Genomic DNA, 26579 nt, shown 5'->3' with positions numbered 1-26579 from the left:
CAGTTCAAGGTGCCTGAGTTCTTCACCCTTGCCCTCTGTTCCCATACGAGACTGTGTTGGTGGATGTTACCCCTGCAAATAAAAACCTTTTCTAAAGGACTTTTATGATGTCAGCATCCAAAGTTGTTGGGTACTAACTCTGAGAACCCCTAGACGTGGAAGAACTCGTCAAGCAGAGGTAACCGGTAAGCCCAGAAGTTAAGGCCGCCCTGCCAAGGGTTATGGCCGCTATACTAAAAGAGGTTCTTTCACTGCAAATGAGCCAAATTTACTTTGGTGGCACAAATCACAGAGGTGAGAGGCTACATGGAAGGTGATAATGGGCAAATATCAGACCTTTATTCATTATTAGCGATGGAGTTCATTGTCTGTGGCTTCCTTACATTTATGTACCATGGCTATAAATAACCTCTGTCAGTTTGCTTGGATCCATACTTAAGACTGCTTTTGGGCTAAAATATTTTATTAATATATCCTTTTGACTAATTAGTTTATATTTTAAAAAAAAAGAAATGCTTAGTATTGTCTGTGTTACCTGGAGGATAGGATACCCCATTGTACACACATACACAAGGTGTAGTAGCACTAGTTGTGCTCTCAGTTGTAGTAGTAGGTGACATGGATACAGAAGTGGTAGTGGACACTGTTTCAGTTGTTGACGGAACTGTAAGAAAGAAAAAGATACATTAGTAAAATGCACTCTGGTTGATGTTTCCAGCTGTAATATATACATTTTGCGTTCAAACTATTTTTACCCTACTGAATGTCCAGCTTTACTGACTTACATGATGAACACAAACTTTATGAACCACTACTGTCATGATTAAAATTCATTGAATATCATTTTGTTTGCTAAAGCACAGTGTGACAAATTGGCCTTTTCTATAATAAAATGCCATTTTCACTTTTTTCATCCTTTGTTGCATATTAGCACGGCAAACCTTTTACAGACTTTGTGTAGCCATATCCTGTTTACATGTATGTACTCAGCAGTTGCACATCATTCATTAAGGTACATAGGGCATGATCCACTGTTATCACCATCAGTAAACATATTGTACCTGTAAGGATTAAGGTATATGTTGAAACAAAATGGTTGACCTTATGTCTTATATTTTTCTATCCTTCTCTGTAAAATCCACACTCGTCATCTATTGTCACGTACTCATCAAGAAGAGGCCGCATCAGCCCTAAAAAGCAGTCTACGCCCAGAAGATTGTCTTATCAGCTGATAACACCCGGAGAATTGTCTTTACTTTGAAAATGTTGTTTTTTTTACATTTGCTGATGTTTGCCCTTTTCTGTCTATAAAAGATGTAATAAACAAGCCTCAGAGACACAGTCAGTCAGAGACAGTCAGAGTTAACGACGGACTTCTGAGCAGAAATACTGAATAATATCTCTGTGTCTCTTTGCTTGGATAAGAACTCTAACTAACAATTGGGAAACGGTAACATAACCTGACAAATAGGTGACTTGTTGAGGTCACACCTAACATTTCTGGCGCCGCGAACAGGGACCTGCAGAAAGAAACTACAAGAGGCGAACGAACATAAGGACGGAACGAAATGGTCGGGCACATCAAGAACCACAGACAAATCCTGCGCAGGTAAGAAAAGCTTTATTTTCTTATAAACTCTGTGCTTCTTAGATTTGTGCCCACCTGATCTGTCTGAATTGTTCTTCAGGTAAACACCAACCTCTGTAGTAAGCGGGTCTTGAACTTAATATTTTGGCTTATGTTACCGTTGTTTCTTGTCTGTCTACTTGTCATCTGTCTGTTGTGACTGAGATAAGCTCTGTTTGTATGGTGTGAATTGAAACATATATCATCCCAATGGGTAACGGAATGCGCCCTTAACTCGTAAGAGTACTTTGGGGGTCCGACACTTAAGTTTGATATACGCTTTTTGATTCATGAGCCTAAAAACGGGTTGAAAGTATAAGTCCTGACTGCCTCAATAAAGCAGGAATAAGAAACGAATGCTGAGAGATTCCATGGTAATGGGAAGGGAAATAAGGTCTCCACAAGTCCCGGAGACCTAGTCATATGTGTTTGGCCACCAAAAGGGAATGCTTGTATATGTTGTAGCTGTCAGTCTGGTCATAATATTTGTCAGTTGGCTAGCATATAAGGTAATTCGATTTCAGAAATCTCATCCAGGAGAGGTTTTTAGTATTTTGGCACCCTAGGAGGAGAAGGCAACGAGACACTTAGTAAGTGATCCAAACGCCACCTAGGCAGGACTGTCAAAATGGGCCAGACACAGGGTAAACCCCAGGAGGAATCTCAGAAATGTTATGCTGTTAAAGACATAATTACAATGTTGTATGGGAAGGATAAGGCACAGGGCACAAATAGGATTCTCAAGAAATTGGGGATGGATGGAGAAAATGGGCTAAGTGTAGAAGGTTGGGAAGAAATAAAGAAAGACAGACAGGGAGAGATATTGCAGAACAGATGGGTATCACAAATACAATGTTTAATTAAGGTTTCCAACAGGGCTAAAGAGGAGGGATGGGAGTATTGTCAGGAAAAGGGTGGATGGGATATGAAGGTCCGACACAAAAGTCTTCCTTCTGCTCCCGGCGATAGGGTAAATACGGGAGATACTCCACCTCCTTATAACACTACCACACCAGGTAATGAAAGACCAAAACTTTATCCTTCCTTAAGAGGAAGAGGATGGGTATGCCGAGTATGCGGTACCCAGAATACAGACTGGGCACAGGAATGTGTACATTGCGGCGCTCAAAGACCAGAGCCCGTAGCTCCAGTCCATAGTCGGACTAGGGTAATACAAGTAAATAATCCAAATGCGGGTCAAGCAGGACAGCCACCTACAGTGACCCGACAAGTCGTTCTGAGGACATGGACACCTTGGTCGGCTGACACTCTTATGGCATTAATACAGAATGCTCCTGATCCCGTAGCAAAACCTGCCGCATTCTGTAGATTCGTGACACAATTACTAGACACACATGAAGCAACTTGGCAAGATGGGGAAGATATATGTAGACATAAAATGACACTAACGATGTTTAATCAATTTATGAATGAAATTGCTCCACATAGACCACAAGGGGATCCAGCGGCAGATCCACCAGGAATACACCCTCGTCATATAGACTCTAGACCCCTGTTTATAGCTCAGTTACGAGAATTTTGCCTAAGGAAACAGCAGGAAAGGGGTTCGACAGCGCCCATAAAACAGGCCCCAGGTCAGACTGTTACAGAATTTTACCTCAACATGGAAAGCATGATGGCTGACGAAGGTCTAGATTTAGCCTTACCCGTCACCATTAGGGCTTTCAATCGACAGTTTATGGAAGGACTAGTACCCCAAGTAGGTGACAAACTGAAGGCATGTACTCCCGAATGGAGAGCCATACGGGACAGAGGAACATTGTTGCAGAAAGCACAAGGCATAGAGGCTGATTTAGCAGAAACTAAACCCAGAAGGACACCGGGAGTTAACACTGTTGCCCGGGTCAATGAAGGAGGGAATTCCTCCCGTAAACCTCTTACCTGTTATTACTGCAACAAGGTGGGACATATAAAAAGAGACTGTAGGAAAAGGATAAAAGACGAACAGGAAGGAAACACGGACAGAGACACGAGGGACTACAGACAGAGGCGTACCAATGATAGGGACGATCCGACCGCATGACTTGCCCCAGTCCTAGCTGAATCAGAGAACAAAATGCTCCACATGTTGATGAAGGTGGAAGGTAAACATATTCCTTGTTTGGTTGACACAGGAGCATCACGCAGCTTATTATCTGATTCAGTAGTCCCTCCACACATGACGTCCTGTGACACCATACCCATAAGTGGTTATGACGGACTCCTGACTGATGCCCCACTGACTAAACCTTAAAAAGGTAAAAATAGGGGGAATGGCAACCACCTGACACTTGTGTATTGTTGCAATATGTAGATGACCTATTGTTATGTTGTCCGGATAACGATACTTGTTTAAAAGCCACTCTATCATTGTTACAATTCCTGGCTGAAAAAGGGTGCAAGGTGAATAGAACTAAGTTACAGGTATGTCAGAAAAAGGTTGTCTTTTTGGGCCACTGTATATCCCAGGGTACTCGACACCTCACTGAAGAACGAGTCCAGGCCATAAGACAAATGAATATCCCACGCAACTTTAAGCAACTTCGTATGTTTCTGGGAATGGTGTCATATTGTAGACAATGGATACCACATGCCAGTTCTCTGATGCAGCCATTATATGATTGCTTGAAAATAGTACCCTATGTACTCACAGAAGCAGGTCATGAATCTTTTAGCACCTTAAAAAGGTTACTAATTTCGGCACCTGCGATCGGGATCCCTGATTATACCAAAACATTTCATTTGTACATTGCTGAAATCACGGGACACGCAACAGGGGTGTTGACACAACAACACATCAAACAAAGGCCGGTAGCATACTTCTCGGCGGCTCTCGATCCTGTCTCTAGAGGATCACCGTCCTGTGTACGAGCAGTTGCAGCAGTGTCAATTATCATTGACAAATCCTCAGAAATTGTCTTAGACAATCCTGTAGTGGTACATACCACACATGACATACACGCCATATTGTCACAGGTCCAACCAAAACACATATCAATGGCAAGGCAGCTGCCTCTACAATGCACCTTGCTCCTACCCCCCCAATGTTACCTTTCAGCGATGCACTTCTTTTAACTTAGCACAGCTTTTACCATTACAGACAGATTTGACAGGGGGGAGTAATGATGATAATGGTGTAGACACAGCACAAGATACTCAGGATTCTGACACACTTTCATTTCATGACATAACATCTGATGAACACGATTGTTTCCAACTTATGGAACAAGAAACCACGGGGTTCCCACATGTCACAGACATACCCATTGCAAATGCAGAACACACACTGTACATAGATGGTAGTAGATTTGCCGATGACAAAGGTAAATATCACACAGGTTATGCTGTGGTAACGGACACACAGGTAATTGAGGCAAAGTCACTACCAGCACACATGTCGGCACAAGAAGCGGAACTAACCGCTCTAGAGAAAGCCCTAGAACACTTAGAGGGACAAGAAGGGAACATTTACACTGATTCCGCATACGCCTACGGTGTTGCACATGATTATGGCCACATATGGAAAGCTAGAGGTTACCTTACAGCAGCAGGCACACCTGTTAAACATGGTGAAGGAATCAAAAGAGTCCTGAACAATCTTCAAAAGGTTATAAGAGTAGCCATCATGAAGATAGCGGCACACACGAGCGCAAAAACAACTGAGGCAAAAGGAAACGCATTTGCAGATTTAACTGCAAAGAAGGCAGCTCTAGGGGAAGTAAGCCCTGAGACCTTAGCCACGGTACAGGTGAGTATGCCCGAAACCACATGGCAGCAGCTAATGGAACTACAGGAACAAGCAGGGGCTATTGAGAAGGACCGTTGGGTTAAGGAGGGAGCTGCACCAGGCCTTGACAATGTATGGAGAGAAGGAGACAAAATATGTCTACCCGGTTCTCTATACCCAGCAATGGCAGCGGCTGTCCACTTACCCACTCATGTCAGCTCCAATTCTATGTATAGGATTGTAAGCCAAGGATGGCTAGCCCCTGGATTCAGTAGTACTGCAAGGAACTACTGTGCTGCATGCCAAATCTGTCTGATTAATAACCCAGGACAGAGAGTGAAAACCCCACGTAAACATCAGGTCCGGGCCCAATATCCCTTTCAGAGACTGCAGATTGACTACATACAAATGCCTAAGAGCGGCCCCTTTGAATTTGTTCTCGTGTGCATCTGCCTATTTTTCAGGCTGGTCCGAAAGTTATCTTGTGAAATCAGCTACGGCAAAAGCCACCGCCAAGAAACTGATTACTGAGCTGATACCTAGGTTTGGTCTCCCAGAAACAATAGAATCAGATAGGGGGACACATTTCACGGGAGAAATAATGCAAAATGTGATGGCAATGTTAGGGGTTCAACAAAGTTTCCACACCCCTTACCACCCACAGAGTTCAGGATCAGTAGAAAGAGTAAATGGTACAATCAAGCTGAAAATACAAAAGGCCATGCAGGAGTTGAACAAACCATGGCCTGAGTGCCTACCCTTAGCTTGGTTCTCTATTAGGTATACTCCAACAGGAAAAACAGGGTTATCCCCATATGAAATACTGTTTGGAAGTGCACCTAGATTAGGTTTATATTTTCCTCAAAGTATGCAATTACAATGTGATAGTTTAACTACGTATGTAATACAGTTGCAACAGCGTCTGACTAAAATCCACAAGAGTGTGTATTCTTCTCTTCCAGACCCTAATTCTGTCACAGGTACTCACGATCTACAACCAGGAGACTATGTGTATGTAAAGAAACATACCAGGAAGACACTGGAACCAAGGTTTGAAGGTCCTTTCCAGGTGCTATTGATTACAGCAACCTCAGTGAAATTGGAAGGGAAACCTACCTGGATCCATGCTTCTCATTGTAAAAAGGAGCCAGTTGGCAAATGACAACATGTATCTTTTTATTGTTTCAGTAATTCTGGCTAATAGTTTGGTTACCTCACAGAATAAAATACACAAGGATGAAGGATTTTCTAAAAAAAATGTTATTACTGAAGTTTAAATATGCTTATGCCCAGAAGTCAGGATATGAGAAATGTTGGATTTGTAGCAAATTACACCCCAGCACAGCAAGTATACCACTGATGGCAGTTCCTATAAACTATACTGATCTTGCTAACAGTAGCATTAACATAATTAGAACAAATACCAGTGAGACAGTAATGTTTAAGTCAAATGGTCTCGCCTTTTCCCCTGATTGGTGTTTCAACTTAGGGAACACAACGGGAGGAAATGGAGAATGCCAAGACAGCAAGTTTAATTTGTCCATTGTCGTATTAAATGGAAGCTTCTATCCCAGTAATTCCAGCACACACCAGACATTATCTGACTTCCTCACTAACATTGTGGATAATAATGTTAGGTGGTTAGTATCCAACTTATCCCTCTATGGATACACCTCTCGTTATAGAAATGATATCAGTTCAAGATCAGTAGCACTGGGAAATAATATATATATCTGTTGTGAGGATAAATGTTATACTTGGATACCTAGAAGAGCTCAGGGATGGTGCTACCTCGCAAGTTTAGTACCAGTAATGGGAGTAGTAGGTGATGAACGAGGTGATCACCTATTAGAAGCTAGCATGCACCCTAGATATCCCCTCAGGTATCGTAGTAAAAGAGAAATATTCCTGAAGAAGGACATGGCATGGGTTTGGTTCCCGTCCTGGACAGGATGGGGTATAGACTTAATGAAAAGACTAAATAACTATACAGGAATTATTAATGATGTTTTGGAGAAAAACTCTGATGACATTACTAAGTTAAATCTGGAGACCAGAGCCATCAGACAACAATTAGAATTACATGAATTAGCAATTGAAAGTATGAGTGCAGCATTGACAGGACTCTGTGAAACTACTGAGGACTATGAGTGCTGTACTTGGATACATAACACCAGCATTGAGGTACCTGACTATTATGACATCATTGCACAACACCGTACGGAAGTAAAGAATTTACAAGAGAAGGCCCGAAATATTGGTCGCGACTGGGATCCGTTTGGTGGAACTTTTAGTTTCTCAGGGTTATTCTCTTGGGTTAAGAAGGCAGCAATGACGATTATAGTGGTGCTCTTATTCGTATTTTTCTTTTATGCATGCTTTAAACTGCTCATGTGCTTTTGCAAGAAAGCCAAGGTAAATGATGCGGAAAAGATGGAACTTTTGTGAAGATAGGTAGATTTAGTTTCTTGACATCACCCATCTGTTAGAAAAGCCACTCTTCCTGAATTTTAGATGTTGGTACTGTCCAGGGGGATGGGTGTATACCCCTCTGACAACTCGCGGTCAGGGAGAGTACTCTGGATATAGGCTGACTAGAACTTGTTCAGGTGGACCCAGGGCAAGAGGGAGGGGTGATGTCAAAGGGGGAAATGTAAGGATTAAGGTATATGTTGAAACAAAATGGTTGACCTTATGTCTTATATTTTTCTATCCTTCTCTGTAAAATCCACACTCGTCATCTATTGTCACGTACTCATCAAGAAGAGGCCGCATCAGCCCTAAAAAGCAGTCTACGCCCAGAAGATTGTCTTATCAGCTGATAACACCCGGAGAATTGTCTTTACTTTGAAAATGTTGTTTTTTTTACATTTGCTGATGTTTGCCCTTTTCTGTCTATAAAAGATGTAATAAACAAGCCTCAGAGACACAGTCAGTCAGAGACAGTCAGAGTTAACGACGGACTTCTGAGCAGAAATACTGAATAATATCTCTGTGTCTCTTTGCTTGGATAAGAACTCTAACTAACAATTGGGAAACGGTAACATAACCTGACAAATAGGTGACTTGTTGAGGTCACACCTAACATACCTTAATAAATGATGTGCAGCTGCTGAGTACATACATGTAAACAGGATATGGCTACACAAAGTATGATTCAAACCCATGTAATGTGTGTAGCACAGCCACACATAGTTTGTATTGAGAGAGCATTTGACAGGGTGACAACACAAGATCAATTGGGAGAGAAGCTATCACCCTCGAACAGGATTGTGCCTACACAAGGACCTTCATGCCAGAATTACCAGGCACTACTTTAATGAAAGCTGTAGATTAAAACATATTGAACTTGACTTTTAATCTTGGTTAAACATGGTAAAGCTTACATGAAAGTTTTGTGATTTAAATTGCATTTGCCACACATTAATATTAAAAATGGTATCTCAGAAATTACTCTTCCTAATTAAAACAATGGAATGTCCTAAATGTAATTTTTACTGGTAAGGTTATACCCCTTACCTACTCTAATCAAAATGAAAAAAAGATAACTATTTTGGCTGGGATTTATGTAGAAAAGCTCCATTCAAGGCTATGTTCTCCCCCTTAACTAACCTCTTCTCAGCTTGTTACCCCCAATAGCTGCATTTTATGCTCTTTTAATTGTATACTTACCTTATTAGAAGTCGTCAGGCAAGTCAGGTAATGCTTCAGGGTCCAATTCATCTTTGCCTCTTTTTGTGCAAGGAGATCTCCTATTAACATCTCTATTAGGGAATTCCTGGTCATTCATTAACAATCAGGATGAAGAAGTTGGGTGCTGTCATTTGTATACAATTTAGGTTGCATTTTATTTTTGAAAATGTCAGTTTTTTTGTAATAGGTTGCATACAATGTACAGATTTACTACTTTATAGGTAGGTTAAAAGGGAAGTAAACCCTTCCAAACAACTTGGACCTATAGGTAAGCCTAGATTAAGGCTTACCTGTAGGTCCAAGCAATATCTCCTAAACCTATATGGTTTAGGAGATATTTGCCCGAAAATGGGCACCGCTGTCTACGGCGCATGCGCCGTAGACAGCGGCGCGCAGGCGCACTAAATGCGGCAAATCCAAGAATGGATTTGCCAAATTTGTCGACTCCCGTGCGCATGCGCGGGAGTGACGTCATCGCGGCTTCGCCGTATGACAGCAACGGAGCTGCGAGGCGCGACTCCCGTGCGCATGCGCGGGAGTGACGTCATCGCGGTTGCGCCGCTGTCATTGGTCGGAGCTGCGAGACGCCACCAGCAAGATGGACGCGGCGGACTACAGGGATCAGCGGCGACTTCGCTGGCTCCTGTGTCAGGTAAGTGACACATAATGAGCTACTATGCGATGCATAGTAGTCCATTATGCTTTACCTTTGCAGGGAAAAAAAGAGGAAGTAAACCCATCAGGGTTTACTTCCTCTTTAAGGTCATCTCTAGGCATGTTTAAGGAATGTTGCATTCTTAATGTTTCATTAAAGTTCATGTGCGTGTAAAGGCAGGTGTTACAATACTTTTGACAATATAGTGTATGATTTTGTAGAAGGTATTTTGGATTTTATTTATTCAATGCTTAGTAGTAAGTGCTGCACCAATGTTATTGACTCCCAAAAATGACCTTGACAGAAAATGCATCTCTGGAAAGGCGGGGAGGTAACACATTCAGATATTTTATTTGCATGTTCTTTCCTTTGACAAGGTGTCTTTAACAGTACAAAAGACAGAAATAGGATGGAATGAAATAAAATAGTTTTGTTACCTGTTGAAGTAGATTTAGTAGATGTAGTAGTTACTTTAATTGTAGTAGTTTCTGAGGTAACAGGTGTTGTTTCCTCAGGTTCCTCTGTGGTACATGTTGTGGTGCTTGGTGTAATTGTAGTAGTAGTGATAGAAGTTACTTTGCTTGTAGTTGGAATGGATGTGTACGCTTTTGACACAATGAGTTATTTACAACCCAGTTCAAAAATACAGAACACACAGTTAGTATGTATATTTATATTATGTATGTATGTATATATTCATATTATGTATATGATCCATATGTACTGTATGTATGTAGGTATATAGGTAAGTGCGGACTATGCATCACATTAGTAAACCTCAATCAGGGCCCATACAACTTAACATGATAATTAACTTCTAGTGTGAATACATCTACAAATCCATATTATGTGTCCCTAATATTTTTGTAGGCTGCAGAAGACTTTTATTTAAATGATAATTTCAGGAGGTTTGCAATCTACAGAATGTGAGAATATAAGGGTGTCCACCATTGAAATGATTTAATAAACCTAAGTGAACATTCATATTTGCTGCAACCTATAAAAAATAATTAGAATCAAACAGTTACCTGAATCAAACAGTTACATCAGGTAAGTGACACATAATGGGCTACTATGCGATGCATAGTAGCCCATTATGCTTTACTTTCACAGGCAGACAAAGAGGAAGTAAACCCATCAGGGTTTACTTCCTCTTTAATTTTAACTTGTACCTACAGGTAAGCCTATAATAAGGCTTACCTGTAGGTACAGTTAATATCTCCTAAACCTGCATGGTGGCCTTTTATTGTGGCCAGCCTATGGCACACCTGTGCAATAATCATGCTGTCTAATCAGCATCTTGATATGCCACACCTGTGAGGTGGATGGATTATCTCGGCAAAGGAGAAGTGCGCACGAACACCGATTTAGACAGATTTGTGTACAATATTTGAGAGAAATAGGCCTTTTGTGTACATAGAAAAAGTCATAGATCTTTGCATTCAGCTCATGATAAATAGGGGCAAACACAAAAGTGTTGCGTTTATAATTTTTCTCAGTGTATAAGTGTGTGTATATATATATATATATATATATATATATATATATATATATATATATATATATAGCACGAACCCCCAAAGGAGCTGCTAGTTTTGTTTGAGCTCTTACTGTTACCTCACCTGCTCGCCTCTCCGTCACAGAGGTCCCGTTGTAAAGTAGCCCAAATGGTGTTGAATCCGACACTTAGTCCTTTTTTTAAGTTTTATTCAGGATAAGCACAAAAGTCCTTCAATAGAGGGTCAAAGGATAAAGGGGAGTTCAGGCACCTAGTAATTGCCGGTAAGAGGTATTGGTCAGAGCCAGAGGACAAACAGCTCCACAGACTGGATCCAGCAACCATCGGATAGGCCCTTCTCACTTGACCTAGCAACCAATGAGATGCTTAAAGTCTCTGCCACAGACTTGTCCATTGAACTTATAAATCTTGAGAGTTTTAGAGAACTAACATACAGTGCCAGTTTCTCTCAGCTGACCCAGCGATACTGCATGGGTATTGCGTCCTCCAACTGAGTTTCCAGGCTCCTCCAGAGACACGAGCCTTGCGCTCGTTCCTCTACTAGAAAAGTCCTCCCCTGGATCCTTCAGTTTTCTTGGCCTCTCCCCGCAGGCGAGACAACACAGGACCACCCCTGAAACAGTAGGCCCCAAGACTTTTCTGGGCCTACCCTCTCAGTTGCAGAGGCGCAGGACCATGCGATACAGACCCCAGGCCAGGAGGACCATTAGGTTAGCAGACCCCGGAAAACTAACCACCAAAAATAGCGTCAGTACCTTAAATAACCTCTCCCAGAATGCACAGCAGGGAAACCACTCCCACTGAGCTATTTCCGAGCAAGTGGTGGTATTCAATACATCCAGCCTGCTGCATTTCCACACTTCCTGGTGGTGACAGCTAACCTACGGTCAAGTGGGAACCAGTGCAACCCAGCTGAACTGGCACAGAAACCAGAACTTTTAGGAAAAAATTAGCCTGAGCCAAGTGCACCTTCAGACAACTAAATTTGACAAATAATAGCGTCTGCCCATTAGGAGCAGGGAGCTACATACTCCCCCCTCCACATTAGACGATGTCCCCACCGTCTGGAAAAATAGTCCTGAAAGTCTTGTACCTGAACTCAAAACTTGGATAAGGAAGGAAAGGAAAGGTAAAGCGAACACACAATATATTTGAACAATTTCACATGTATACAAGTTACATAACACATAATTCCCATTCTCTAACTATCTAAACCAACCACTCTCCAGCAGCTTGATAGAAGATCTCGTTACATTCCTGAAACAAAACACACAAAAACGGAATAACAGAAGCATATAAAATGTACAACTATAAGAAGCAAAGCCCCATTTCAAAAGGAAATTACACTTTCTTTCCAATATATTTAACTGTGTGTCTAAGTGCAAGAGTCCAACCTGTTGCGTAAACCTCCACCATCTAGTGGCGAAAGCATTGAAAGACAAGTCCTTTATACAAGTACTGTGGCCGGTATATAGTCTTGACCCGAAGCTTCCTTCCAGGAAACCTAACACTACCTAGCTAGTCCCCACAGTCCTTGTATTTTGAGAAAAGTTCTCCTTTTAGAACTGGCACCAAAGAAAAGTAAATGTGATACACCACCAATAGAACTGGGAATCTGGCAAAGTTATGACTTTCCCCTTAGCATCCACAGCTGTAATGAAATACATGATGTTGTCCTTTCCCAGACGGAAAATAATGATTTTGTCTGCATAAATGTGTCTCCCGTAACTCCAGTGTTGAAGACACACGGTAAAACGCTCATCCATAGTGGGAGAACATCCTGGCTTCCTGAACGGTTTTTGTACTTTCAAATAGTCCCAAGCATTATCGGCATAAGGGAATTTCAGCCCATACTTGGTAGCTACCCGTTTATTCGCAGCCGCTGTGATTGGGCAAGTCTAGCCAGGGATCGGGCGCTTCCCAATCTGGGAGGCACACATGAACTAGGCGACTTCTGTACCATGGCATAGGCAGGTAATTCCTTTGACCCGAATGAACTGTTATCTTTGGGCAAAGTCTCACTAATGGTTGTTGGGGTTCCCACCCGAGGCGATGCCCCGAGTTCAAAGTTAGCCAACCAGACACATTACATGTTGCAGCAACATCTTCAGCGTTTGCCCACAACATCTCTTGGGACATGGTTTCAAACAAGTCATTGTCCCCAGATATGTCCAACAAAGAGTCTATCTCTGAGTCCCGTAACTCTTCTGCCAGTAGATATCTGCAAACAGTCCCACTCTATACATTTTCCCCAGAGTTCTCACCCATTCCTGTAGTGGATTCCTCGGGAGCAATCACTTTCTCCGGATCTGGTCCAGGCAATCTCTGAGGTAGGCCTCGGCCTCGGCCGTGCAAGGCTTTCACATATCCCACTTTCAATTGAGTAGATGCAGGAAAATGAGTAGTGGTGGAAGGAGCAGCTTCCGCAATGTCCACGGTCGTTCCACTGATGGCAGTAACAGTGCCATCTTCCTCAGGAACATTGGTTGTAGCAGTTGGTTTTGAAGATGTAGGCCCAGCCACAGGAGTAAATGTAGAGGTCTCCTCTGTGGCGATGCCCGTAGCCCAGCTCATCCTATATGCACGAGGTGGCACCGTAGGCTGCTCTACTGCGAACAGGTACTCCCTGCAGTGCAGACATCAGACAAATGGACGGGGGTTTGCGACCACTCCCTTGCACCTGTTGCACAGCATGCCCAAGGCCTCAACATCTCCTGTAGTATACAGTATGAAGTGCCCCTGCGGTCTCAGGCGAATCCCTGTATCTGTCAACAGAGTTCCAGGCAGTCTGATACTTGTAGTGGTACCCCCAGAAAACATCCTGGGTTCCATAACAGATGGTGGTCCTGGTATTCAAAACATTTTCTTTAGCGAAAGATCAACTCTTCCCTTCAGCGTCTCGACACAGACACGCAATGTCTTGTGCAGCAAGTAGATAGAGAAGACTCCTCCTACTGGCTCCTCTGGTCACGTAACTCGCTGGCTTTTCTTGACTCCACCCACAACTCACGCTCCAGGTAGTGACCCGCAGTTAACCCCTTGTAAAGAACGTACGGCACAGTCCAGAACCCTCTATTGTGTAGATTTCCTACAGTTTCCTCGAGTTTCGAGAGGCAACGGCAAATCCTGGACATACAAGCCCCCATATGTAGCACTAAACCCCGAAGGAGCTGCTGGTTTTATTTGGGCTTACCGTTACCTCACCTGCTCGCCTCTCCGTCACAGAGGTCCTGTTGGAAAGTAGCTCAAATGATGTTGAATCCAACACTTAGTCCTTTTTTTTACTTTTATTCAAGATAAGCACAAAAGTCCTTCAATAGAGGGTCAAAGGATAAAGCGGGAGTTCAGGCACCTAGTAGTTGCGGGTTAGAGGTATTGGTCAGATCCAGAGGACAAACAGCTCCACAACCATCGGATAGGCCCCTCTCACTTGACCTAGCAGCCGAAAAGATGCTTAACAAAGTCTCTGCCACAGACTTGTCAATTTTTTTTAGAGAACTACCATACAGTACCAGTTTCTTTCAGCCGACCTGGCGATACTGCATGGGTACTCTACTAGAAAAGTCCTCCACTGGATTCTCCAGTTTTCTTGGCCTCTCCCCGCAGGCGAGACAGCACAGGACCACCCCTGGATCAGTAGGCCCCAAGACTTTTCTGGGCCTACCCTCTCAGTTGCAGAGCCCCGGGCCAACCGGCCCCGAGGCACAGGACCATGCGACACAGACCCCAGGCCAGGAAGGCCATGAGGTCAGGATAGTGGACCCTGGAAAATGAACCACCAAAAATGGCATCGGCAGGACTTACCATTGGGCTTGACTGGGCTCAAGCCCATGCGCCCCACCCAATAGGGGGCCCCGCCGAGATACATAGCCGTGTGTACTCGGCTCCACTCCGCTCACAGTCACGGCTAGTCCCGCCCTATGATGGACATAACACAGGGACTGGGCGTGACCGTGAGCCAAGCTGAATACACTCGGCTACTCTCGGCTCCGCTCGGGACTGCGAGAGGACCCAAAAGCCACCGAGAGGACCCGGCACCATTTTTAAACTTCAAGACTGCAATGACAAGGCTGCAAATGACAAGGCTACACTGACAAGGCTGCAAATGACACTGACAAGGCTGCAGATGGATGGACAAGGCTGCAGATGGGCACTGATGAGGCTGCATTGATGGGCATTTAAATGTAAGTTTTTTTCCTTAAACTTCCCTCCTAAAAGTTTTTTTCCTTAAAATTCCCTCCTAAACTTGGGGTGCATGTTATACGCCGGCGCGTGTTATACGCTGATAAATACAATAAGGTATAGAAAGTAGGGCCCGAAAGTGACTAAAGCCCAGGGGCCCCACCACCCTATGTCCTGCCCTGGGCGTCGGTACCTTAAATATCCTCTCCCAGAATGCACAGCAGGGAAACCGCTCCCACTGAGCTATTTCCGAGCAAGAGGTGGTATTCAATACATCCATCCTGCTGCATTTCCACACTTCCCGGTGGTGACAGAGACACCTACGGTCAAGTGGGAACCAATGCAACCCAGCTGAACTGGCACAGAAACCAGAACTTTTAGGAAAAAATAGCCTAAGCCAACTGCAGCTTCAGACAACTAAAAACTAAATTTGAAAAATAATAGCGTCTGCCCATTAGGAGCAGGGCAGCATGCTGCATATATATATATATATATATATATATATATATATATATATATATAGATATAGATATAGATATAGATATAGATATAGATAGATAGATAGATAGATCTATATATATATATATATATATATATATATATATATATATATATATATATATATATACATATACATATACATATATAGATATATATATTGTCCTGCAGGATCATCTATAATATTGATTGGACCCTGGGCAAACATTTTCTTGCAGTGATAACAAGTAGCGGCCACAAAGTTCTCTCAACTCGGCAACTCTGCAACTCTGGCAGGCAGCACAGAAGATCCTTATCCTGGCAGCAGCTTCCTCCCTCTGCAATCAGGTCACTCATTGTACTCTCTGATAATCCCACACACAGCAGTGAGGTTTCCTCTGTACAGACTCGTTCTCTCTCTCTCAGATGGAGTCTCCAGGCTGGTCCTCTCTCACACTTTGCCCGGTTAGCCAACTTGAGGAGCAAACTTAGCCTGAGAAAACCTATTTGTCCTCCTTATTGCAGCAACGCTTTGTGGGGGCTGTAGTTCATCCTCCATTAATTTCAAAGGGCAGCCTGTCTCTGGGGACTACATGATGCTCCTCCTCCGTGCTGATTTTTTCCATTCCTGCTGCTAGGAGGTAGGAGAAAGACAGAGTGAGTGGCGAGCTGGCATTATCACAAGAAGCCCAGTTCCCAGAGTCCACACACACCGTCCGCTCTATATGTACATCCTGGTGGTGGGAAAAACAGCAGGTGGCATGCGAGGGTTACATAGAGCGCGCACCTGTGGTACTACATAAATTCATATTAAATGAGAAAGGGTTAAACTATCCACACCAACTCTGCTACAAGGTTATCCGTGTTCTTCCTGCTTCCCATGCTTTCTTCTTGTACAACCAATTTTATTTAGTTTACAATACAGCATATTGTAACTCTTTTTCTATATGATGAATAGGGATGAGCCAAACACCCCCCTGTTCGGTTCGCACCAGAGCATGCGAACAGGCAAAAAATTAGTTTGAACACGCGAATACCGTTAAAGTCTATGGGACACGAACATGAATAATCAAAAGCGCTAATTTTAAATATGCATGGTATTGTCATAAAAAGTGTTTGGGGTCCTGGGTCCTGTCCCAGGGGACATGACATGACGCTGGTTTGTTTACAAGTGATCGCTCTGTCATTTGATCGGTGGCCGTTTACCATGATTTGTGATGTGCCGGATATTCTCGGGGGTGCACCCCAGGGGGCACGCAAGAGCGAAATTCTGGGAGAACGCCCTCCCAGAGTTATCCAACCGCCCTTTAGCCATCATTTTGCTATGGGCCGGTTGAGAACTGGTTAATATCCATACCAGACCTGAAGGGCCTGGTATGGAATTTAGGGGGACCCTCATGCATTTTTTTTCTAAATTTTGGTTCGGGGTTCCCCTGTGGGGAATCCCATGCCGTTTTTTGTGTATTGCGGACCAACAATTCATTGTAGCCGCGAGTAGTTTTAAATGACTTTTTTTCCTTTAGAAATGTAATTTTGCTGCCAGACTGTTCTAAACGCGGGAAACATGCGCCCCTTTACAGGAATACTGTAGACACCTCCCAGGTACCAAATTTAAAGGAATATTACACTTTTATTGTTTCATTTTAAGCATTATTAAAATCACTGCTCCCAAAAAAACAGCCATTTTTTAAAAAAAAATTGCGTTGATACATGTCCCCTGGGGCAGGACCCAGGTCCCTAAACACCTTTTATGACAATACCATGCATATAAGCCTTTAAAATTAGCACTTTTGATTTCTCTCATAGACTTTTAAAGGGTGTTCCCTGGCTTTCGAAAGTGCCGCGAACACCCAAAATTGTTCACTGTTCGGCGGACCGGCAAATAGCCAATGTTCGAGTCGAACATGAGTTTGACTCGAACATAAAGCTCATCCCTGATGATGAAATTAAGCATTTCCAGGTTTTTCCTCTTTTTTCTATATTTCCATAATAGGTGCACAATCTAACTACTACAATTGTGATGCTACACTAATCTTGCCATCCAATTTCTACATTATTGCATTTGTTCTTTATAAAACACAAAATAAAGGCAAAGGTAAATGTTTAAATAAAACCTTTCCATTTTTATTGCATACCTTATTTTAGACCTGCGTCTCTGTGATTCTCTATGCAATGAAAACAGATCATGACTGATGGGAGGGGGTGGCAGGATGTGGTACCTAGCTTACCTAGCTTAGTTTAGCTTAAACATCACAGTACCCTGCCTCAGTAATCTTGCCAAGAGCCTTCAGCCCTGATGAAAGAAGTGGGTTGGCTCTTAGGAGCAGTTATGTAAATATCTAAAAGCCTTTATGGGTGAATAGCAGTCTGGAGGAGTATGTGTTCCTAGGTAGGCAGCATATAAATGCAGATTGCCCTTGGTAATGCACACGTGTGGTTCTGAGCCTCTATGATTAACTGAATTGAAAATTAAAGAATGAAAGGGGCAGGTCAGGGAAAGTAAAGCTGGGGAGGAAAGGACTAACTTTTAGTAAATTGAGCAAACGTTAAAAAATTAAAAAAATAAAAATAAAAAAAGGTTTACACCAAAATTCTACTGGTGTATGGCCAGCTTAACCACTTGCCCACTGGCCGCAGTACACATACACATATACGGCGGCAGCTCGGCTCTATTGCACCAAAATGGCATACCTGTACGTTATTTTGTGCAATAGCCAGCGGGGGCATACGCATGTGCTGCTTGAACAGAGAGGCAGCCAATCAGCAGGTCCGGCAGATGCAATGTCCACCAGCCTCCTGCAATCTCTCCCCAGAGAGATAGAATGGCAGTCTGCTGATGTAAACAAGGCAGGCCGCCGTTCTATCCGAGAAAAACACAGTGTTCTTGTGTTCTTTCTAATCAGGAACACAGATCACTGTGTTCATCTAGTGAGTCCATCTCTCACACAGTTAGAAAGCATCCCCCAGGGACATACTTAACCCTTTGATCGCCTCTGGTGTTAACCCCTTCCCTGCCATTGTCATTAGTACAGTAACAGTGCATATTTTTAGCAATGATTACTGTATGTCACTGGTTCCCAAAAAAGTGTCAAAAATGTCAGTTATGTGTTTGATCTCTCCGTTGCAATGTTGCAGTCCCACAAAAAAAATCGCTGATTGCCGCCATTACTAGAAAAAATAAATAAATATATAAAAATACCATAAATCTGTCCCCTAGTTCGTAGACACTACAACCTTTGTGCAAACCAATCAATATACGCTTATTGGGATTTTTTTTACCAAAAATATGTAGCAGAATATATATTCGCCTAAATTGATGAAGAAATTCGATTTTTTTTTTGATTTTTTTTTATTGGATATGTTTTTTAGCAGAAAGTAAAAAAGCAGAAAGTAAAAAATATTGTTTTATTTCAAAATTGTCAGTCTTTTTTTGTTTCTAGCACAACAAAAATAAGAGGTGATCAAAAACCACCAAATACAGCATAGCACAACTGCGCAGTTGTCAGTTAAAATAACGCAGTGCTGTGTCGCAAAAAAATGGCCTGGGCTGAAGTGGTTAAAATGATTGTAAAGTCTTGTTAAAAAAACAAAAAACAAACATGTTATACTTACCTGCTCTGTAAAGTGGTTTTGCACAGAACAGCCTGGATCCTTCTCTTCTTGGGTCCCTCTTCGCTTCTCATGGCCCCTCCCTCCTGTTGAGTGCCCCCACAGCAAGAAAATTGCTACGGTGGCACCCAAGCTGAGTCACAGCTCTGTGTGTCCATTCAGACATGGAACCCAGCCTCGGCCCCACCCTCTCTCTTCCCTGATTGGCTAACTGACTTTGATCGACAGCTGCTCAGCCAATGTGTCTCATCCAATCAGAAGGAGAGTCCCAGATGGCTAAGACACTCATGGACATTGCTGGAGAGAGATGGGGCTCAGGTAAGTATGAATGGGTGCTGGCGAGGCTGCCACACACAGAAGTTTTTTTTTTTTTTATCTTTATGCATAGAATACATGAAGATAAAAAACCTTCTGCCTTTACAACTCCTTTAAGACCTCTGTGATTGACACCTCCCCCCCCCCCCCCCCCCCCCTTCTATGCAATAAGCAGCCTTCTTCAAGAAGCAGTATGGCTTCCTATTGCCTCTACATACCTAAATATGCACATACAGGTAACAAGTCAGAGATAAGCAGTACCATTGGTACTTTGACCTGTACATGATGCCAGGAGGAAAACACGGAGTACAAGAGCTCCAGCACTTCCCCACTGGTCCTTTCTCTTGTGAAAGTTTAGATATACGATAAACATACTCTTATTTTTTTTTTGCCTGAAAGACTATACAGTGCAAGATCACTGCAAGGAGAAAGCATACTTTGCAATAACTAAAACATTTTATTAAATGTTTCCTCAAAATTCCTATTTGCAATAAATACGCACAAAAATACTTTTTTTTTTCACTTTTTCAGCAATCCCAAAAAGGCTGCAATTCTGAACTTACTTGTTGTTGGAGAAGTAGGAACAGTTGTTGTGGTCACTGTGGTCGATAGGGTAGATGTGGATGTTGTACTTTCAGTTGTAGTAATTGTAGTTGTAGGCATTGTAGTAGTAGATGTAGGTGGTGTAGTTGTTGTAGTTGTTGTAGGTGGTGGGGTAGTTGTTGTAGTTGTTGTTGTTGGAGTTGTAGTGGGTGGCTTGGGGGTTGATTTACACCACTGAGGTAACCCAGGAACACAGCAATAGACTCTGATCTGATAATTGTGGCACACTGGTGGCATTTGTCCAGCTTGGTCTATATTGTTACACACAAGGCCTATGGAGACATCACAGGTCACTTTCTGCCCCAGCTGTTCCAGTGGTATATCTGGGAATCTGTCTTGTCTGCAGGAAATATTCTCTGGATTCTCACACACCTCAAAACCAGCATTTCTGATGTTCTCATAAGTCTCATAATCCCCTCCATTTGGTGAGTATTTCGGGTAACTGACATCAAACCATTGTGACCATGTGCAGTTCTCGTAACAGTCTGAAACACAAATCATATTTATGTAATAACAGTTGTGTCTGTACATTACTGAACATTGTAGATCATGTAACTTCTGCATAAACTGGCCTAGGTAGGGTTGCCACCTGTCCAGGATTCACCTGGACAGTTCGGGTTTGGAATCTTGTGTCTGGGTTTCAGTCTGCCTGAAACCTGGACAGATTATTTAGACTGGGCTGTGGCACCCCAAGTAACTGAGATATTCACACAAAAATCTGTTGCCATCCGGGAGCTGTGCGCTGCTGTCTGGGGGCAGGTTTGGCATCACTGGAGGGGCGATAATGTCAGCAAGAGCAGTTTGGCCACACCCACTGTTCGCCACAGTGCGCTGCATTATCACTTTCCTTGGGGCAGCCAAAGGTGTCCCAGGTCTTCTATAATCCTATAGTGTATACTACAGAAAAAAAAGGTGCCCTGTAAAGTGTTTGGGTTTGACTTGAAGAAAAGGTGGCAACCCTAGGCCTAGGTCATATATGATTTTTAGTGAACAGACAGGTCCTTTGTTTTTTATTATCTCTGGGACTCGTCTGTCCCTAAAATGCTCAGTAGGTCCCATATCATTTCATTTACCTTCCTTCCAGTCTTTCCACACACCATAAATTCATACAAAAAGGAGAAATGATTAATAATATTATCCACACCAACTCTGCTACAATTTTATCACCACAGACAAGTGTAGTCACAGGGATACTAGAACTGTTTACTGATTATTCTATTTTAAAATGTATTCCTGTATTTCATGCCTTCTTTTTTCTGTGTTGGCTCCTTGTACAAATAATGTTATGTAGTTTATACAGTATATTGTACCTCTTTTTCTGTTTGATTAAATAAAGAATTTCCGTAGGACTCCATGTACATTATAATTAAAAAATGCCATAAAAATGCTGGATGTAAAAATGCTCATAATACCTTTTTGTGGCAGCTGCTGATGAAAAACAAGGCAGACCGCCATTCTGTCAGAGATGAACACAGTGATCTTGTGTTCCTGCTAATCAGGAACACGGATCACTGTGTTCATCTAGTGAGTCCATCCCTCACCAGATGACTGTGTGGCGCTGAGGGGAAGTGATATCACCAGCCCAGGCAATGAAGGAGGCAGACTACGAGGGACCCCCTAGCAACAGGTATTTAGAGGTGAGTAAAAAAAATATTTTTTTCCCAATTCTTTTTTTTCACATTTTTTTTATGAATCTTAAGCAATTTTGGGTGGCAACACCACTTTAACCCTTTGATCGCCCCTGGTGTTAACGCCTTCCCTGCCAGTGTTATTAGTACAGTAACAGTGCATATTTTTAGCAATGATTACTTTATGTCACTGGTTCCCAAAAAAGTATAAAAAATGTCAGTTATGTGTTCGATCTGTCCGCCGCAATGTTGCAGTCTGCAAAAAAATCGCTGATTGCCACCATTACTAGTAAAAAAATAAAAAATAAAAATACCATAAATCTATCTCCTAGTTTGTAGCCGCTACAACCTTTGCGCAAACCAATCAATATACGCTTATTGGGATTTTCTTTTACCAAAAATATGTAGCAGAATACATATTGGCCTAAATTAATGAAGAAATTAGATTTTTGTTATTGGATATGTTTTTTAGCAGAAAATAAAAAATATTGTTTTATTTCAAAATTGTCAGTCTTTTTTTGTTTCTAGCGCAAAAAATTTAAAACGCAGAGGTGATCAAATACCACCAAAAGAAAGTTCTATTTGTGGGGAAAAAAAAGGACATCAATTTTATTTTGATACAGCATAGCACAACTGCACAGTTGTCAGTTAAAATAACGCAGTGTTGTGTCGCAAAAAAATGGCCTGGGCTGAAGTGGTTAAAATGATTGTAAAGTCTTGTTAAAAAAACAAAAATTGCTACGGTGGCACCCAAGCTGAGTCACAGCTCTGTGTGTCCATTCAGACATGGAACCCCGCCTCGGCCCCACCCTCTCTCTTCCCTGATTGGCTAACTGACTTTGAGTGACAGCTACTGAGCCAATGTGTCTCATCCAATCAGGTGGAGAGTCCCAGACGGCTAAGACACTCATGGACATTGCTTGAGAGAGATGGGACTCAGGTAAGTATGAATGGGTGCTGGCGAGGCTGCCACACACGGGAGGGTTTTTTTTTTTTTATCTTCATGCATAGAATGCATGAAGATAAAAAACCCTCTGCCTTTTCTGCCTTTTTCTTTAAGACCTTGGTGATTGACACTTCCCCCCCCCCCCCCCCCCATGCAATAAGCAGCCTTCTCGGTTCAGTTCAAGAAGCAGTATGGCTTCCTATTGCCTCTACATACCTAAATATGCATATACAGGTAACAAGTCAGCAATAAGCAGTACCATTGACCTGTACGTGATGCCAGGAGGAAAACACGGAGTACAAGAGCTCCAGCACTTCCCCGCTGGTCCTTTCTCTTGTGAAAGTTTAGATATACTATAAACATACTCTTATTTTTCTGCCTGAAAGTCTATACAGTGATCACTGCAAGGAGAAAGCATACTTTGCAATAACGAAAAAACATTTTATTAAATGTTTCCTCAAAATTCCTATTTGCATACATACGTACAAAAATACTTTGTACAGAAACCACTAATAAAAACTTTCATGCTGTCTGAGCAACATTTCACTTTTTCAGCAATCCCAAAAAAGGCTGTAATTCTGAACTTACTTGTTGTTGAAGTAGGAACAGTTGTTGGGGTTACTGTGGTGCTCGATAGGGAAGATGTGGATGTTGTACTTTCAGTTGTAGTAATTGTAGTTGTAGGCAATTTAGTAGTAGTTGTAGGTGGTGTAGTTGTTATAGTAGTTGTAGGTGGTGTAGTTGTTGTAGTAGTTGTAGGTGGGGATGTAGTTGTAGGCGGTGTAGTTGTTGTAGGTGATGATGTAGTTGTTGTAGGTGGTGTAGTTGTTGTAGTAGTTGTAGGTGGTGATGTTGTTGTTGTAGATGGTGGTGTAGATGTTGTAGTAGTTGTAGGTGGTGTAGTTGTTGTAGTAGTTGTAGGTGGGGATGTAGTTGTAGGCGGTGTAGTTGTTGTAGGTGATGATGTAGTTGTTGTAGGTGGTGTAGTTGTTGTAGTAGTTGTAGGTGGTGTAGTTGTTGTAGGTGGTGTAGTTATTGTGGTAGTTGTAGGTGGTGTAATTGTTGTAGTAGTTGTAGTTGGCGTAGTTGTTGTAGTTGTTGTAGGTGGTGTCGTTGTTGTAGGTGGTGGGGTAGTTGTTGTAGTAGTTGTAGTTGTTGTTGTTTGAGTTGTAGTGGGTGGCTCGGGGGTTGATTTACACCACTCAGGAACACAGCAGACACGGATCTTATAATTGTAGCACACTGGTGGCATTTGTCCAGCTTGGTCTATGTTGTTACACACAAGGCCTGTGGAGACATCACAGGTCACTTTCTGCCCCAGCTGTTCCAGTGGTATATCTGGGAATCTGTCTTGTCTGCAGGAAATATTCTCTGGCTTCTCACACAACTCAAAACCAGCATTTCTGATGTTCTCATAAGTCTCATAATCCCCTCCATTTGGTGAGTATTTCGGGTAACTGACATCAAACCATTGTGACCATGTGCAGTTATAACAGTCTGAAACACAAATCATATTCATGTAATAACAGTTGTGTCTGTACATTACTGGACATTGTAGATCATGTAACTTCTGCATAAACTGGCCTAGGTCATATATGATTTGACCTGTCTTTTATGATATGATCATAAAGGACAGGTCCTTTATTTTTTATTATTTCTGGGACTCGTCTGTCCCTAAAATGCTCAGTAGGTCCCATATCATTTCATTTACCTTCCTTCCAGTCTTTCCACACACCATAAATTCATACAAAAAGGAGAAATAATTAATAATATTATCCAAACCAACTCTGCTACAATTTTATCACCACAGACAAGTGTAGTCACAGGGATACTAGCATGGGCATCTGCAGGTAGGAGCAAGGGGGGGTCAAGTGCCCCCCCTGGAATCAAGGATCGGATCTTAAATTCAGCACAGTTGCATTGCTATCGGGTGCGAGCAGCCCGCACCCGGGTACCAACCACCAGTGGGGTGACACCATCAAGTTTAGTGTGACTCTGGTTCTTTTCCCTGCTCAGTCTAGCAGAGAACTCAGAGGCACTGTGACAGGAGAAAGGGCTGTCAGAGGTTTCCCCCACTCGCCCCCCCTTCTCCTGTCAGGGAGAAGAGATGGCAGCTATTACCAGGTCCCCGCCCAGTTTCCTGCCCGCTCCTTCCCTATTGGCCATAACTGAGGGTCAATCAAAGGAGACTAGGAGAGGAGAGCATGATGGGACATGTAGTCCCAAAGATTGGCAGCCCAATTTTCCACAGGAAGGAGGCTACAGCTCGATCAAGAGAGAGATTGAGAGATTGCGGCCTGGAAAAAAGCTGAGGGAGAGAATGCTACAGGACAAAGAACGAGGAGTGTGCTGAGCGGAAGCCAGAGAGAGAGCCATGCTGCCCAGCACCACCATAGAGAGCCACACTGCTCAGCACAACCAGAGAGAGAAAGACCGAGCCTCTGCCAGGGTACAGAAATGCTACCTACTGACCAGAGTCGCCCCCAGGGAACCCAGAGTGACCGATCGCCCAGCCTGAGGAATCACTGCTGTAGTTTTGCTGGGTCTGGTAAGAGGGCCTGTTGGCCATTATCCATTACTTATCCTAGGGACTGTACTACGTCTGCAGTCTCTGACCATGATAATGTGATAATGACATTGTCAAAAGGGGGCGGTGCATGGGTGACCCTAAAATGATGCCCCCCCCCCAAGTTCTGCAGACACCCATGTTAGAACTAGAACTATGTTTACTGATTCCGTTTTAAGATTTATTCCTGTATTTCATGCCTTCTGTTTTCTGTGCTGACTCCTTGTACAAACAATGATATGTAGTTTATACAGTATATTGTACCTCTTTTTCTATTTGATGAAATAAAGAATTTCCATAAGGCTCCATGGACACTATAATTAAAAAATGCTCATAATAACTTTTTGTGGCAGCTTTTAGTAGCTGTTAGGAGCTTTCAGCTTTTCTTCTGCTGGCAAATCGCTGCCAAAAATGCAAAAAATAAATGTTTTTTTTTTTACCTTGAAACTGAAAGCTTCAAAAACACTTCTAGACTAAAATAGTTTGCATGGACACATAGGATAACACTATTTGCTTATAGAAGCAGAAAAAAATACTCAAAAGCTGCTGCTAGGAGCATTTTTTAAGCAAGTGTGCACGGAGCCTAATTTAACTACTAAAGTTGTGAAGGTACACAAATCTTTTCACTCAATTCCTAAATGATTGCATGTGTTCTTTTGAAAACACAGTATAAAGGAAAAGATGAAAGTTTAAATATAACCTATTTTTTAATATCATATCTTATCTTAGGCCTGGTTGACATATAGGCGGCCGCGGGTTCGTGCCTGGGGTCAAGTGCGTGTCTGTTCACTGGTTCAAATATGATTCAGGTCATAATTTTTTTGCCTGAATTCGCACCTGAACCCGACCCGGCTCACACACAGGACCTTTCTGCAATCCGGACCATGGCCGCCTCGGACCTGTGTGAACTGGCTCCATTAAGAAACGGTCACACTCGCCGGTCATCAAAATTGTATGCAGATAAACCCACATCCAATTCACATATAAGAGAAACCAACCTTAGGCATTGTTCTCTGTGCTTCTCTATGCAAT

General features: G+C 42.6%; 1 protein-coding gene across 1 annotated transcript in view; it reads right to left on the bottom strand.

The window, feature by feature from the left end:
• Positions 1–26579, bottom strand: part of LOC143925921 (mucin-2-like) — a 230350-nt gene that overhangs the window by 77261 nt on the left and 126510 nt on the right. Inside the window, exons 31-35 of the mRNA XM_077450216.1 lie at positions 23570–24478; positions 20368–20892; positions 13486–13767; positions 10140–10325; positions 536–664 (exon numbers count right to left, since the gene is read on the bottom strand). Coding sequence (XP_077306342.1) covers positions 536–664; positions 10140–10325; positions 13486–13767; positions 20368–20892; positions 23570–24478 — 2031 coding nt within the window. The remainder of the gene's footprint in view (positions 1–535; positions 665–10139; positions 10326–13485; positions 13768–20367; positions 20893–23569; positions 24479–26579) is intronic.

The sequence above is a fragment of the Lithobates pipiens genome, unplaced genomic scaffold (assembly GCF_037356315.1).
Source record: "Lithobates pipiens isolate NorthernLeopardFrog02 unplaced genomic scaffold, aLitPip1_a1.2 Scaffold_10, whole genome shotgun sequence".
In the NCBI taxonomy this organism is placed as follows: domain Eukaryota; kingdom Metazoa; phylum Chordata; class Amphibia; order Anura; family Ranidae; genus Lithobates; species Lithobates pipiens.
The sequence above is the reverse complement of the archived record's forward strand: the minus strand, read 5'-3'. Positions and strand labels throughout refer to the sequence as shown.